This window comes from Thamnophis elegans, chromosome Z (genome assembly GCF_009769535.1).
Source record: "Thamnophis elegans isolate rThaEle1 chromosome Z, rThaEle1.pri, whole genome shotgun sequence".
Classification (NCBI taxonomy): domain Eukaryota; kingdom Metazoa; phylum Chordata; class Lepidosauria; order Squamata; family Colubridae; genus Thamnophis; species Thamnophis elegans.
Genome location: NC_045558.1, coordinates 92,121,800 through 92,138,164, shown reverse-complemented (window position 1 = coordinate 92,138,164; position 16,365 = coordinate 92,121,800). Strand labels below are relative to the sequence as shown.

The 16,365-nt window shown below is 40.6% G+C and overlaps 1 protein-coding gene across 5 annotated transcripts in view; it reads right to left on the bottom strand.

The window, feature by feature from the left end:
* The window catches only part of ADAM11 (ADAM metallopeptidase domain 11), a 108,825-nt gene that overhangs the window by 32,403 nt on the left and 60,057 nt on the right, over positions 1–16,365 (bottom strand). For all 5 annotated transcript variants that reach the window (XM_032236714.1, XM_032236718.1, XM_032236715.1 and 2 more), the window contains 6 exons: positions 15,486–15,560; positions 9,584–9,655; positions 7,256–7,422; positions 5,693–5,777; positions 4,991–5,081; positions 3,035–3,086 (listed from right to left, as the gene is read on the bottom strand). In XM_032236714.1, coding sequence (XP_032092605.1) covers positions 3,035–3,086; positions 4,991–5,081; positions 5,693–5,777; positions 7,256–7,422; positions 9,584–9,655; positions 15,486–15,560 — 542 coding nt within the window. The remainder of the gene's footprint in view (positions 1–3,034; positions 3,087–4,990; positions 5,082–5,692; positions 5,778–7,255; positions 7,423–9,583; positions 9,656–15,485; positions 15,561–16,365) is intronic.

Genomic DNA, 16,365 nt, shown 5'->3' with positions numbered 1-16,365 from the left:
CTGCATATGTTTGTATGCTAAACTGAAACAGAACAAATATAAAGTAGGTTTATTGATCAAGGGTAAAACAAATACATTGTCAGAAACTCATCAATGGACTGTTTGCTAATTAGGACTGAATAAAGAGGTTTTAAGGTTCTATTCTCAGATGAGAGATATGGGAAAATAATTTATTTTGTATTTTACATATTTTAAGTAATGTTAATGTAAGTATGTGGTCTTTTCCTTCACACAGCCTTAAGCATGAGAGCTGGGTATCTGGGTCAGTTATTCTCTCTCAATCCAACTCACCTCACAGGATGGTTGTGGTGAAAATATGAGAAAAGAATATTATATCTTTTGTCACCTTGAGTTATTTATAAAAATAATAAGAGCAGGATAAAATAAAACTAATGAGTTTTTATTTATTGTGATTGAATAATAAGGTTTGGGAAGATTTCTTTATAGATGAAGCATGAGATACAAAAGGAAAGGTTATATTATGTGTGTTTTTGGATTAAGTTTAAAATAGATGCATTAGTATTTCTGGTAACTCTCAATTAGGATCCTCATCTCTTAATAATTTCTGAAATTATTTTTACTGTTTTTTAAATATTAAGAACCCTTGGAACATCACATAGGGTGAGTCACCTTCAATCCATAGCAAAAATAAATAAATGCAAAAGACTCAGAAAAAAATCTTTCTGAAGAGATTTTGAAGAGATGAAGTGATATCATTCTGGAGAAATGACTGTCCAATCTCTTCTTAAAAAGTGCTGGAACACCCACAACTTTTGGAGGCAAGCCATTCCACTGATGAATTGCTCTTATTGATAGGAAATTTTCCCTTAGTTCGAGGTTTGATCGCTTCTTAATTAGTTTTCATCCCTTGCTTTCATTCCTCCTTTCAGGTGCTTAGGAAAATAGGCTGACCTCCTATTCTCTGTGACAACCCCTCAAATATTGGAAGACTGCTTGCATGTCATTCTTAGTCCTTCTCTTCATTAGATTAGACAAACCTAGAACTTGCAACTATTCACCTTACATTTAGCTTCCAGTCCCTTAATCATCTTTGTTGCTCTTCTCACCATTTTTAATACAATACAATAGCAGAGTTGGAAGGGACCTTGGAGATCTTCTAGTCCAACCTCCTGCCTAGGCAGGAAACCCTATACCCGGGATGGCGAACCTATGTCACGTGTGCCACAGGTGGCATGCAGAGCCATTTGTCAGCTGGCCAGCGTGCTCCCTTTTTTAAAGCCATTTTTCGCCCTCCCCAGGCTCCAGAGGTTTTATAGGAGCCTGGGGAGAGCAAAAAGAGCCTCCCCCGCCCCTGGAGACCCTCCGAAAGCTTCATGAGCTTCACTGAAGCCTCTGGAGCGCAAAAAACTGGCCCTAAGGGCAAACCGGAACTTCAGAAATGGACTTCCAGTTTGCTCGGAGGATCGTTTTGACTGTTCCAAAGGCTTCAAGGAAGCCTTCTGAAGGTGCCTGAAGCCTTCGGAGCGCTCAAAACGACCCTCCGAGCAAATCGGAAGTGACTTCCGCTTTTCCCGGAGGGTCATTTTGACTGCTCGGAGGCTTCAGGGAAGCCTCCTAAAGGTCCCTGAAGCCTCCGGAGGGCTTCCGAGGGGGCGGGGGAGGCTGTTTTCGCCCTCCCCAGGCTCCAGAGGCTTTATAGGAATGAAAAAAGCATGCAAAAAATGGAGGGAGCGCCGGTAGTGTGTGCATGCGCACTGGGGGGTTGCGCATTGCTTTATGGGTGCAGCAAGCTCGCACACAACCCCCCTGCGCTCCCCCCACTTATGGCGCACGCCAAAAAAGGTTCGCCATCGCTGCCCTATACCGTTTCAGACAAATGGCTATCTAAAATCTTCTTAAAGACTTCCAGTGTTGGGGCATTCACAACTTCTGGAGGCAAACGTTCCACTGATTAATTGTTCTAACTGTCAGGGAATTTCTCCTCAGTTCTAAGTTGCTTCTCTCCTTGATTAGTTCCCACCCATTGTTTCTTGCGCCCTGGAGAATAGTTTGACTCCCTCCCTCCCTCAGGCAACCCCTGAGATATTGGAATACTGCTAGTCCTTCTTTTCATTAAACTAGACATACCCAGTTCCTGCAACCGTTTTCTAGAGTCTTAACATCTTTTTTGTATCGTAGTGACTAAAACACTTTAGATTATTCCAAGTGTAGTCTTACCAAGGCAGTATAAAACATTACTAACATTTCGTGTGATCTTGATCTGTTGATGCAGTCTAGGACTGCATTGGGGGTTTTTTTAGCAGCTGCAGTAATGCTGGTTTATATCCCAATGGTTGAGCATTAGGAATCCTAGTTTCCTCTTACAGCTAGTTACTGTCAAGAGAAAATTATGATTTGTTAGAAATATTTTTCATACTTGTGATAAGAAACTGAGCTATTTCTTTATATATATTTTTTCTGCTATTATATTTTTTTTCTTTTCTCTTGCACTTTATTTTTTTATCTTAATTTTTATAGTTTCTCTTAGTTTTTATCTGTGTGTTTGTAATCACTAATAAAGATTATTTTAAAAGTTTTGTAAGCTCAATATGGCTAGATGTAAAATCATTAATATAACCGTACATCTGCATCTTGAATTTGTTTCCAGTTGATGCTAGAGGCTTAAGGTGAGATTTTCTCAAGATCTATTAGTGACCCAAATTCCCTTTCCTTTCTTTGAAAAAGACAGCAGGGATGGGGGTGGAGGGAAGGTTAATAGAAAGCTGAATTTAAAAACTGATAAGATAACAAGATGTAGCAGATGTCAGATTACTAAAAAAGGAAAATTGAACAGATGTATCTTTCTTTTACCTATGCATAAAGTGCTACCTGCTTTCTTCTGAAGTCAGCTAGAGAGGGAAATAGATGAACTTAACAATAATCAATCAAAGAGAGTTTTCTGTTGCTAGCAAGATGTAAAGTTAAGATCTAAACAGATCTTAACAGATCTCAAATTTACTTTAATAAATCCTTGGTTCCTGGTCTCAAATATTAACCTTGGCCTTATATGATCCTCACTTCTTCTACAACTTACCCAGTATCTTCCATAATACAACCCAGCCATAAGTCAGGACAGCGACAATCTCCTATAGAGAAAAGGAGCAATAAAAAAAATAGAAAGATCTTCTCAAAGAATTATGGGAAATATACATTCTCTATTCCTTGTTCACATTTATTGTGTCCAAATCCCCTATTTCAAATCATAACCCAGAATTGTATATTCCTAAAGCTGAAATAATCAAGTACTATTTATTTTCTCACTGTCCTTGATAAAACATCTCATTCTAAGATTAAGCCTTAAACCATATTTCTCCTATAAAATCTGAACTAGATGTTGTTGGAAGATGGCCATGTTAATCTTTGTTGGCAAAAATATCAAGAAGAGTCAGAAAGTAATCTTTCCTAACAAATTTTGACAGTTCTCTTTTGATGGTTGCATAGTGGTTGATACTACATCACCTACATAGCATTTCAACTTATATTCCTCTCCTTGAATTTTAATTTCAAGTGCTTGTTTGTCTTTCCAACTTTTGTCTCTCAAAACTTCTAAACCAATAACAAAGGAAGAAAGTAAACACCCTAACCCAGTGGGTTTCCTTACTAGAAAATTTGTGGAAAATGTTCCATTTGCTGCTTGTTGTTGGTTTGTTATTCATTCAACTTATTCTTGTCTTGGATTCGTTTTGTTTTAAAAAGGCTAATAAAAAGCCCACTCCAACTTATCAAAGGCTTTTTCTGCATGTACAAATATTAGTGCTTGCTTTTTTTAAGTAATGATGCATTCTAGTGCATTTATTTTTAATATATTATTCTCCTTCATTTTCCTCCTGAGAATGTAACCTGTTGGTCTCTATGCATTATTTCCCAAATACACTTCCTCCAATGTCCAGCTAATATAGCTTATAATGTTCAGTAAATAAAATGTTGCAGGTGACTTAATAGTATTTATTAATAGGTAGTCCAATGTAGTTTTAAACTGGAATGAAGAGAAAGGGGGGAGGCAGGTTCAATATGCAGATGAAGGTTACATACCAAACAGATTAGAGAATGTTTCAGGCAATCTCAGGAGATCCCAAAAAATGTAAATTGTTAATTGATAAGGTATTTATAACCTATTCTATATCACACACACATACAAAACCTGTTAATTAGTTGAAAATTTTTTAACTAGGAATCTCCAGGAAGACCATCTGCAATTTTATTTGCAGTAACATTTTATTCATTATCAGGTTCATTTTATTAACCTCAAAAGAACTGCCCTTGCTCGCCTATTCTATTATGATAATCATAATCTTAAGAAGCAGCCAAAACACTGACAAAGAGGATATAGAAGAAAAGAAAATTAGATCTGGAAGATTGACAACCTAAACCACAGCCATAGTGAATCCACATTCAGGCTTCTTCATCAGTTTTGGCTTATCCACTCAGAATCTTTTAAAGTACAGATTTCCAAATTGGAAACCAGAACAAAATAACTGCTGATCTGAAAGAAACAATCTCAACTTATACTAAAATGTTTATCATAAATGAAGAATATCAAACTCAACATAGATAATGGAGTACTAAATTAGAAAACTAAGAATTACTTTTTCAAGTTTCTCCAGAACAGAAGACAAAGCTTGAGAATGGAATAATTCTTAAATCTATTGGAATAAGAGTGCCTGTTGGGCTCCAAATCTCTTTGAAACAAAGTATTTTAGGCAAACCATATAATTATTGTTGGACTAAGCCAGTGGTTCTCAATCTATGGTCTGTGGACCACTAGGGAGCTGTGATGTTATCATATGGGGTCCGCGAAGGCTTGAAGAAATGTTATGATTTAAATTTCGAGTGAAGTCTTGGAGGTCTCTAGCCATAATTCATGGCCACAAAAGGTATTTAAAGGGGGGGTTGTGGTGAAGAAAAGGTTGAGAACTGGTCTAAGCAATTCTCGGGTTCTCATTATGCTTTGAGACTTGGAAAACACTTGTCTCATCACACAGTCACTTACCTGCAGAAGCACGGTGCTTGTTCCACATCATGCCAATATTTTGCCCCAAGGTCTGGGCTAATGTTACTGCCATCGCTCCAACAGTACCATACTTTGGGAAGGAGGACAACAAGTTATTGGATAGGCTCAGTATGGAGAGATCAACTATCATAAAAATGTTAAAATTTTGAGAGCAGAACTTCACAGGCCCCATGGAAGTTAACCCACCCCGCCCTTTCTCTCTGTGGACATATTCCTCACCCTGAAAAAAACAATGAATTCCTGGCTATGATTGACATGTAAAGAGCCCTATCAGTACATCAGCTACTTTGCAGAATCATGTAAAGGAACAAGAGAAGCACCACTCCAATCGTCTTATAGTATAAATTTAGTTGACTGAAGGGGAAAACAGTGGAGGAGGAAGGAAGCATAAGGGATGAATGTCAGCAAATGTAGTGGCAAAAATCATAGATATTAGTTCAGTTAGAATGTGGAGACAAGGCTTCACAGAAAATAAGGGATCCTGAAAGGGTTTTAAAGGACAGAAGAGTAGTATCTCACAAGGGAAAAGGATCTTCAAAGCCTCAGGAGTTGCAAGATGAGAAAAGAAATCTAAATGAGCTTGAGATCTTAGAACAGACAAATTTGTTACAGTTGGAAGAGCATGCAGGCTTTGATTCTGTACCTTTAAACTCCAGCCCCAGTCATCATAACCCAACTCACCTCATTCACACCGCCGCCTCTAGCAACTGAGCAGATTCCGCCAATGTAAGCTGTACCACTGCGGCTGCTTCTAAAAGTGTGCCCTCTGGGAGAGTAAGAAGGAATATTTACTATGCAGGTGAAGGGAAAGCTAGATAGCCTTGACCTGCTAGATTTTTTGTCCTGTTCGCATTCACTTACTAAACCTGGAAGAATGAAAACTATCAAAATACGGCAAGAGTATGGATTGGTCATTTCTTTGCATCAGTCTGTTACCTTCGTTAAAAATTCTGACCTTAGCACTAAGTCCAAATGGGCATTGCTGTGCCATATTTTATATGCTGACCTACATTAATTCAAACTTGTTGTTGTTTTGTTGAGATCTGATAAAATGAATCTATATACAGTATTTTAATCACGAATCACAAGCAATTGTTATTTTAAAAATCACGCTTTCTAGAACTGGCATTAATTTTAGTAGTATATTAATTAGAGATATTAGAGAGCCTCTTATATAATTTTAACATGTAATACACTTATTATCTAATACAGGTAGTCCATGTTTAGTCACCTTAAATAGGACCAGCAATTCAGTCATTAAGTGAAGTGATTGTTAAGTGAAAGCACACCTGTGTTTGGAATCTTACTTTGGCTTTCCTTTGCTTTACATACTTGCAAAGGCTGTAAATGTGATTATGGGTCATGAAGTCATTTTTTCATTACCATGCTTCCATCCTTCCAAGTAAAATGGGGCCCCAGATTGTTGGGGGCAGTATGTTGACTCTGTAAACTGCTTAGAGAGGGCTATAAAGCACTATGAAGTGGTATATAAGACTATGTGCTAAGTGCTATTTCTAACTTTGAACAATTGCTAAATGAAGCAGTCACTGAATGAAGACTAACTATAAAGCACTATAAATCAGGCAAAGTTTTCTTTTTTGCCAACATCTTATTTCTACTATATTAGTTAATACTCTTCATAAACGAAGAATGTCTCTATGTTATTCTAAAGGTCTAAAACAGAATATAAATAAAAGGGAACATATAATAGAAAGCCATTTTGCTTGCTAGTCATTCTCAAATCTAGGGGGCAGTGCTTATCTCCATTTCAAAGAGGAAGACCCAGCGCTGTCTGAATACGTCTCCATGGTCATGTGGCCGGCATGACTACACACTGAAGGCGCACATTGTTACCTTCCAAACAAAGGTGGTTCTTATTTTTCTACTTGCATTTTTCCTTTCGAACTGCTAGGTTGGCAGAGGCTGGGACAAGTAACGGGAGCTCACTCCATTACACACCCCTAGGCATTCGAACTGCTGACCTTTCTGATCGACAAGCTCAGCACCTAAGCCACTGAGCCACTGCGTCCCTTTTGCTACAATACCAGGAGATATATTATGTGTGCTTACCAGCAAAGCAATCTTCTGGCTAACTTGTTCCGCAAAAGAAAAGTTTCATTAAGTGCATAGATTTTTTTAACATCCCTTACACATTACTTCAGCCTATTCTTACTATCAGAACTATAATAATTAATTTTGTATCTTTCTAACATAAAAGTGATCACATTCCCGTTTAAAACTCACGAGAAGAGATGAGCAGCATCACTGTGTTCAGGAAGAGACTCTTGACGATACTTCATAAACTCTCTCAGTGTCTCGAGGGAATCTTCATCTGTCTGGATCTTATTCCCTGATGCCCATGTTTCCATGGCAACCAACACAATACGAGTGTTCAGCTGCTCCTTAAAAATCTGTGACCCAACAAAGATTTTTTTAAAAGGTGGAGACTTTCCCCCTTCCATATGTGATATCCTTCCCATTTTCCAAAGCAGCCATAATTTTCCAAATGTACCCTTGAAGTTAAATGAAGATTAAAGCAGTTTATTTCCTACCCACAATTTATTTTCACATCTATTTTTAGTGGGGGGGGGATTAAAATTACTTTGAATATTGTAATATTATTATTGTTGTTTTATTATTGACATATTTCTTTCATTTACAAAATGTTGAAAATAAGATGATTTCTGTTGTGAAGATGATTGCTTCATATTTGACAGTAATACTGAAAACTCAGCACTTTGGGGAATAAATTTCCATTAAAATTATACAAATTATAAAAGTTGAATTCCTAGTTGCAACATGTATTAAATTTTACCAATATATACAAAGTATATTGAATTAGTTTTGTATGTGTTAGCTGTTACAAGGAAATTATATTCTTTTCATTAGAAACAAAAAAAGAAATCTTGAATAATATTGTTTAAGATTAAGTCTAAATATTTAAATATAAAAAATAAATTGTAATAAATTTATTTTTTAAAAAATACAAATTTATTCTAGACATCAAAGCACACACTCACAATTTGGCTAGCCATTCTTTCATTCAAGGAATCAAAGGCATATAAAATATGGGAGTTTTCTATGGAGTAGAATTTATTTTGAAAATTAAATTCAATCTATTACAGTTTATAATTTTAATTACTGATTTATGCTATACTATTTTTATTAGCTTAAAACTTAATAGTTATTCTTAGTTTTTTCTTTAAAAGCTGATACATTTTGTAATTTCATATGTAAGTAATATTTTATGTAAGAACTGTAGTCTCCAAAGCAATTTAGATCTCGTTTATTTATTTGTATCTTACTATTAGTATTTTGCTTACCTACCCTTTACCCATTTAACACATATTTCATCTCTCCTTGTCTATAATTCTTTCTTTAAAGGGTTTACTGATTTAAAACAAAAAGATGAGTGAGTGGAGAATATAAAAATAACTGAAAAATTTTTCTCAACAAATGTGGCCAACTAAATTTGCATTTCTTAAGCTAATTATGAGAATTTAAATTTGGTATGTCGTCATCATTATCATCATCATCAGATCCTGTGCAGAACACATTGGGCAGCAAGAGTTTTCCAGTGGTTTTCAATCATTTGCAGCATCTTAGGCATCAGCCCTAGGGACACTAATAATCTTAAGATCTTCTTTAAGTTCCCTGAGGCCGGCCTTGTTTCGTCTTTCCTCCAGGAGATATCCAACATAGTGCAATTTTTGGAGGCTGGTCTTTAGGCATGCGTAAGACATCACCAACAAGCTACATTTGACATTCATGCACAGTTCTCAACAAAAGTTTTAAATCTAATCTTTGTAAAAGGTAAGGGTAGTCATTCCTGACTCTAAGGGACGGTGCTCATCTCCATTTCAAAGCTGAAGAGCCAGTGCTGTCTGAAGACATCTCCTTGGTCATGTGGCTGGCATGACTAAACGCCGAAGATGCACCGAACGCTGTTACCTTCCCACCAAAGGGGATTCCTATTTTTCTACTTACATTTTTTATGAGCTTTCACACTGCTAGGTTGGCAGAAGGTGGGATAAGTAAAGGGAGCTCACTCATGCAATGCTAGGGATTCAAACCGCCAAACTGCCAATCTTTTTTATCAACAAGCTCAGCGTCTTAGCCACTGAGCCACCATGTCCCTCTAATCTTTATAGTACCTCTTTATTAGAAATGGGGTCACAATATGAGAGACAGATCATTTTTCTCAAGCAGAGTTATTGGAAAATATTTAACTGTTTAATCATTCTGAATGTGGCACGTACTAGGTATGAAAACACCTGTGTCAGGGAAACATTGTCTAAAAATTATTGTGGATACTTGAAAGCCAATGTTTATGTGTGCTTAGACACTTAGCCGCAATGTGTTGTGGAAATGAGATGCTGGGATTTAAGACTACATATATGTGAGAGTGATCTACAACTCAATAGACTGAGTCACTTCGTTGTACCTGATGGTGGCCTATAGAAGGGACCTACCATGGAATCCTTTGCATCGGGCCAGGTTTTCTCTTTTTTCATTCTCAATATATTTTTGCATGTAATTTTTGGAGAAAACTGCAATGCACTCCACACTCACCACATCAGCAAGGTTTACCACAGACTTTGCAAAGTTGCTGGTAAGGCTGACTGAGCGACGCATTTGTTCAAACTGGAAGAGAATAGATACAGAACAAATAGTTTCAAGAAACTCAATCGTCATCTGATGAAAACTGAGGCTGAAGCAGTACAGTGAGGGTCTTCCTCTCTCTACCTCTTTCTTCATGAAGTGACTTTCCCCAACTTAAAACAGCAGCCATTAGGTCAATTCCACTCTTAACACATGCATACATTCTTGGAAATGATTTCCTTCTTAGGCATGAACTTTTATCATGTTTGCACAGAAATAAGCCCATGTAAATAATTTTCTGAAACTTGTACTGAATTGTTTGTTTGTTTGATTGATTTCATATGCCACTCATTTTACTGTTGCAGCAAATCTAGGAAGCTTACAAAATGTTTAAAAATGGTAGTACTAAATGACTAAAATTAAGAACAAATAAATGGAGGTTAAAAATAAAGCGGGCAGGCAAAACAGGGGTGGAGATTTTCTCTCTACCCTGCAAGCCACCCCAGCATAAAGCATTCCTATCAGGTCCCCCAGCAGAGCCAGGTTTTAAAGCTCTTTTGAAAAGACCAGGAGGGTGGACCTCAACTCTGGCAGGAGAATATTCCAAAGGACAGGGGCCACAAAAGGCTTTTCCCTTGGACCCCACCAACCGTAAATTCTTTGGCAGATAAGATCCAAAGTAGGCTGGAGTAAGGAGGATAGGCCAACCCCTTTGGGAGAGACATCATCTTAGATCAGGGGTCTCCAATCTTGGCAACTTTGAGTCTGGTGGACTTCAACTCCCAGAATTCCCAAGCCAGAAAAGCTTGGAGATCCTTGTCTTAGATACTCTGGACTCATGCCACAAAGGCCTTTGAAGATGATAACCAACTCCATGAACTGGATCCAGAAGCAGATTACAATCAGTGCAGTGTGAAAATAGTGCCGTGAAATAGTCCACCCAAGAGCCTCCAGAACTGTCTATGCCTCTGTGGTCAGTATCAGTTGTAGCTTCTGAATATATTTCAATGGCAGCCTCCTGTAGAGAATCAGATTACTGATTCCTTTTAACTCAATAATTCCAAGATTTTCTAACCAATGTAGCACTCTTTGATCACATCTTTAACTGAGCAAGTATTCAAGCACTGATCCAGTTTTTTGCTTCCTGCTTGGAATAAAGAAGTTCCATTTGAATCAAGCTCAACTGCTGTTGATAAAAAACCAACCCCTGCTTGGCTGTTGATAACTTTGGGGACATATCAGATATTTTTAAATTTCTCAGTCTGGTCTGCAACTCAAGTATTTCCTGATAGTATAATTATCTAATTAATTACTAATTAATTCAGTAAGATAGGTCAAGGATATAGACTACATTGGGATGTCATAATAATAACTTGGAAGAAGACAGTGTCAAACCATTTGAAATGAATCACTTTGATAATGATGGAGGCGTATACATTTAATAAATAAATATTTCATAGTTTCCCATATGGAAGAATCCATAAAGTCATTAAGAATTCAGATTAATAGCAACATTATTGATAAGTCATCTCGTACTGGTCTTCAATTTGCCAGTCTGTTCAATATTGAGAAAGAACTTTTCATTATACATGTTATTTCATCATTGTTATTTGAACATGCTAGAAAAGAATAACATCATTTTGCATATTAAATAATAAAATCATAAATTAAAGGCCCCTATCACAATTTTGAATAATTGTCTATAATTATCAGGGATTCATTAGTAACTCTGCTGTGAATGCATAGCACTAAACATAGATCTGCAACAAAAGAAATAAACAAACAAATTACCAATTGAAGACTGTTGTGGCCCAGCAGGATCCATTTGAGCTGCTGATGGACTCGGATAGACCCTAGCTCCACAGGAGGAGTCTATGGATTTGGGCGCCACCAAACCCCACTTGTCGCGAACAGAGATGGCCAGATGGCATGCAGGGGGGTTGTGGTTCTATTGCGGGGATCTTGGACACTTGGCTACATCTTGCCCCAAGAAGAGTAGGGGGGTTGCGAGGTCTGGGGCCTACCCCTCAGCTCCAGAACAACTTGTCGGAAAATGGCCAGAGCCCGATCTGAGGAAGACCTTGGGTCGGGCGCACACTGAAACAGAGATGGACAACCCTCTCCGACACATGATCTTGGCAGTACGCATTCTCCTGTCTGGTAGTGCACCGGACACAAAGCTCCCTCTGGGTCGCCTGTACTCCATGTCCGAGCTGGAGTTGGCCACATTGCTGGTCTTTCTGGACAAGAACCTCACCCGGGGTTTTATCCGGCCTTTGTCTTCGCCACTGTCTGCCCCGGTCTTGTTCATCAAAAAGATGACTGGGGATCTGAGACTATGTTGCGATTATCGTCACTTGAATGCCATCACAGTGCACAACCATTACCCACTGCTCCTGAATTGTTGGAGTGGCTCCAGGAAGCAAGATTGTTCATGAAACTGGACTTGCACGGTGCTTATAACTTGGTCTGAGTCAGGGCAGGGGACGAATGGAAGACGGCCTTCAGCACCCGGTACGGACATTTTGAGTACACAGTCATGCCATTCAGATTGACTAATGCCCCGGCAGTTTTCCAGCACTTTATTAATGATATCTTCTGAGACCACTTGGATCAGTTTGTCATCATTTACCTGGACAGCATTTTGATTTAATCGATTTCTTGGAAGGATCATCTGCAGCACCTACGTCTGGTCCTGCTACGACTCCAGAAGCATGATTTGTTCGCAAAGCTGGAGAAGTGTCAGTTCTGGCAGACTACCATCGAGTTCCTGGGGCACTGTATCTCCCCTGAAGGAACTGCGATGGAGCTGGGCAAGGTAGAAGCATTACGCAGTTGGCAACCTCCTTGGCGAGTGAAGGATGTCCAACTACTCCTCAGGTTTGCCAACTACTACCGGCCCTTCATCCCCACCTTTGCTTTCCTGACTGCACCCCTCACTTGGCTCCTGCAGAAGAAAGTGCTGTTTCGCTGGGGGCCCACGGAACAACACATGTTCGAGGCCCTGAAGCACGCCTTCATGAAGGAGCCGATCCTGAAGCACCCTGATCCCCATCATCCGTTTGTGGTGGAGGGGGACACGTCTGACATCATGGTGGGCATGGTGTTACTGCAGGCTCACGCCCCTGGCGGTACCCCTTTCCCTTGTGCTTTCTTCTCGTGGAAACTCAATCCTTCCAAGCACAATTACACCATCTGGGAGAAGGAGTTACTGGCCATTAAGGTGGCGTTTGAGGCCTGGAGGCATCACCTGGAGGGGGCCAGGCATCAAGCCGAGGTCCAGATGGACCATAGGAATCTAGAGTTCCTGACAACGGCATGCAAGTTAAACCAGCTTCAGATCCGGTGATCTCTGTTCTTTGCCCGGTTCAACTTCAGAATGACCTACATCCCGAGTGCGCAAAACCAAATGGCAGATGCCCAGTCCCGGAAACCGGAGTACTCTGACACTGCAGACTCACTTGCACCCCAGACAGTTTTGCCCTTCGAATCCTTTGCTGCAGTTCACGAGCCCGTGGACTTACAGTCTCAGATATGGGATGTGCAGTGGTGTGACAAGTGGGTGGAGCAACGGAGGGCAGAGGTAGGGCTGGCCTCCCGATGGACATTCAACGATGACCTCTTGAGGTACCGGGATCGGCTCTATGTGCCCGCAGGGCCCATCCGGGGACTTATTCTCTCCCAGTGTCATGATAACTTGGCGGTGGGACATTTTGGGCTTTTCAAGACTTTGAACCTGGTCTCCAGTACTTTGTGGTGGCCCTGCTTGCAACACGACGTACAGATGTACGCCACCTCTTGTGTACAGTGTCGGCAGGCCAAGTCAGCGGTGGGAACTCCTCCAAGCCTGCTTCAGCCATTGCCAACCCTGGACAGACCCTGGGGAGCTGTGTCCATGGACTTTCTGATGGAACTGCCTCCATCTTCAAGGTTTACCACTTTCCTCGTGGTGGTGGACATGCTCACAAAGATGGTACATTTCATCCCATGTCAGAGATTGCCGACAGCCCGCGCTACTGCCCGCATGTTCATCCAGCCCATCTTCTGGCTGCATGGCCTACCTGATCGGGTCATGTCGAACTGTGGGATGCAATTCACGGCCCAGTTCTGGAAAGGGCTGATGGAGGCTCTGGACGTCCAGGTTTGCTTGTCCTCGGCGCACCATCCCAAAACCGACAGGGGGACAGAGAAGGTGATTGGGATCTTGGAACAGTACCTGTGTTGCTTTGTGAATCTGCAGCAGAACAACTAGGCGGAGTACCTGGCTGTGGCGGAGTTTGTGTTTAACAACTCGCAACATACCTCCACACAGGTGATGCCCTTCATGGCTAATGTCAGGTATCACCCTCGCTTCTTCCCTCTTACCCAGTCGACTCCCCGGTCCACCCAGTGCATGACTTCCTCTCAGAGCTCCAGGCGGTCCACCAAGTGGTGTGCCACTATCTGAATAAAGCAAAGGAGGACTCCAGGAGGGTGGTGGATAGGTCTCGGCGTGTGGTGCCAGAGTTGGCTGTGGGAAATCGCATGTGGCTGTCCACACGGCATCTTTCGTCCCACCAGCTGGCTAAGAAGTTGGACTACCGGTATCTTAGGCCGTTCCCTGTGGAGGCCGTCATCAACCCGATGGCCTATCGCCTGACCCTGCCATGCTTGATGCGAGTGTACCCGGTGTTCCATCTCTCACTCCTGATCCCTGAGCGGTCAGCTTGACCTCTCCACCAACTGTCTCTGCTCCAGCCGTCACCACATGAGGTTGAGACGCAGCTCCCGCATGAAGTGGCCCGGATCCGAGACTCGAGATGGCTAAAGGGACGTTTCCAATACTTGGTGGACTGGAAGAACGATGGGTTGGATAGGGGGACTCGGGTCGATGCGACGGACATACATGCCCCTGCTTTGGTGCGGGTCTACCATGCACAATATCACTCGAGGCTGCACCCTGAGCATCAGATCCAGGGGAAGGGCCCTGTGGTGAGGGATAATGTGGCCCAGCAGGATCCGTTTGAGCTGCTGATGGACTCGGATAGTGAGGAACCCTATGAGTCTGCTATGGAAGATGTGGAGGACCCTGGGCAGGGTTCAGACTCAGAGCAGGGACCAGAGAGGCTGGTTGGCCACCAGGAGGTGCCTGAGGCATGGAGCAGTGGGGAGGACTCAAGGCAGTTTGTTCCTGACGCCAGTCAAAGGAGGGTGGAGAAACGGAAGCAGCAGCTGCAGAGGCAGACTCATAAGCGATAATCAAGCCCAGATTGTTGTGGCTTGGCCCCTCCCAAGAGAGAGTATGTGAGAAATTGGGAGGGGTCCTTTTGCAGGACACAACAGTTCGTAACAGTTTTGAGGAACTCTTGTCTGGTCTGTTTTGTATTTCCGCTAGTGCCAGGCTGGGCTGCCAAGTTGGAAACCCTTCTTGCATGAGAGTGTTGTCTGGGCTTTCAGCCAATGGAGTTGTATTTATTAAAGAGTGGCAAATAGCCAATCTTGTGTCTGCATTACTCACAGGCTGGAGGAGGGGTCAGAATGGAAGACATAGTAGCTTTGGAAAGCTTTGTGTGTACTTTATCAATCTATACTGGTCATACTGACAGTGTAATTATATTGATCCAGCAAGCTCAGCTGATGGACAGTTTATCTGAATTGCGAATAGCATTGTGAAAGAGATCCTGACAGAGGATATACTGATCAATTTAAAAACAAGAAAAGAAATCAGACTTAAGATACTGAAAGGAAAAACGTTCTGATTTTTATTTGCCAAATTGCTCAAAGATACAGGTTTGGCAGGCAATTCATTTGCTTCTCTCCACAAAGCATTTTAAAGGATCTGCAAAAACAAACCCATCCACATTTGTCTTTCTATGCCATTATCAGTACTCACCAGTTGGTGGTCATTAACAATTATCAATTCAATGAATTTGGTCTCACTGTGGACAGTCCGATGACCTCGGTGAACCTAGGATGGGAAGAAGAAGACACATTTACATTGGTAACTCTCCTGCTCTAAGAAGGACCTCTCCATTCGTGCCCAGGAACATATTTCATACACAGGCCTTTGTATGTTCCCATATTCGTTCTCCTACATTTTATAGTAAGCAAGCTCAATCAGAGGATTGGATTCCATCAATCTTCCACAACCTAGTGTTATTTAGGCACAGCTTAATTCCTGCAGATAGTTAAGGATTAAGAGAAGCTCAATACATCCAAAGTGCAACTGGAGAAAGCTGGTATATATTATACATCAAGCTTTCTAAGTAGTGGAATGCTATAAAACTTTAAGATGTTGTATATAATCAGTCAAAACTAACCCAAACATGATTTTAATCACAGCACTTTCATACCTCTCTTTTCAATAACAATTATTATTATTATCCAGTGTAATTAATATTTTATTATTGCATTGTTCTTGTTTTCTTTCATCTGGGAACTGGGGCATATATTCTATCCCTAGAATAACTATGTGAGATAGGTTGAGCTAAGAGATTATCTTCATACACTTAATGATCTGAGAGTGGATTTGAACCTAGATTTTCATACTTTTAATCCAACATGTTAAACATGATGCTATAGTGCACTAATTGGGATGCTCACAAGACTTGCTGTTTGGAATGTGAGAATTTATCTAGCTGCCATTTGTTATTCTAAAATAAAAATTTTAGAATCCCAAAATAGTAAAGGAATTTCTTACAATAAGGTTTTCAAATGAAATAAACAAGGATCTTTGTTAATCTTATTTATTAGATTTTTATCTTGCCTTTATT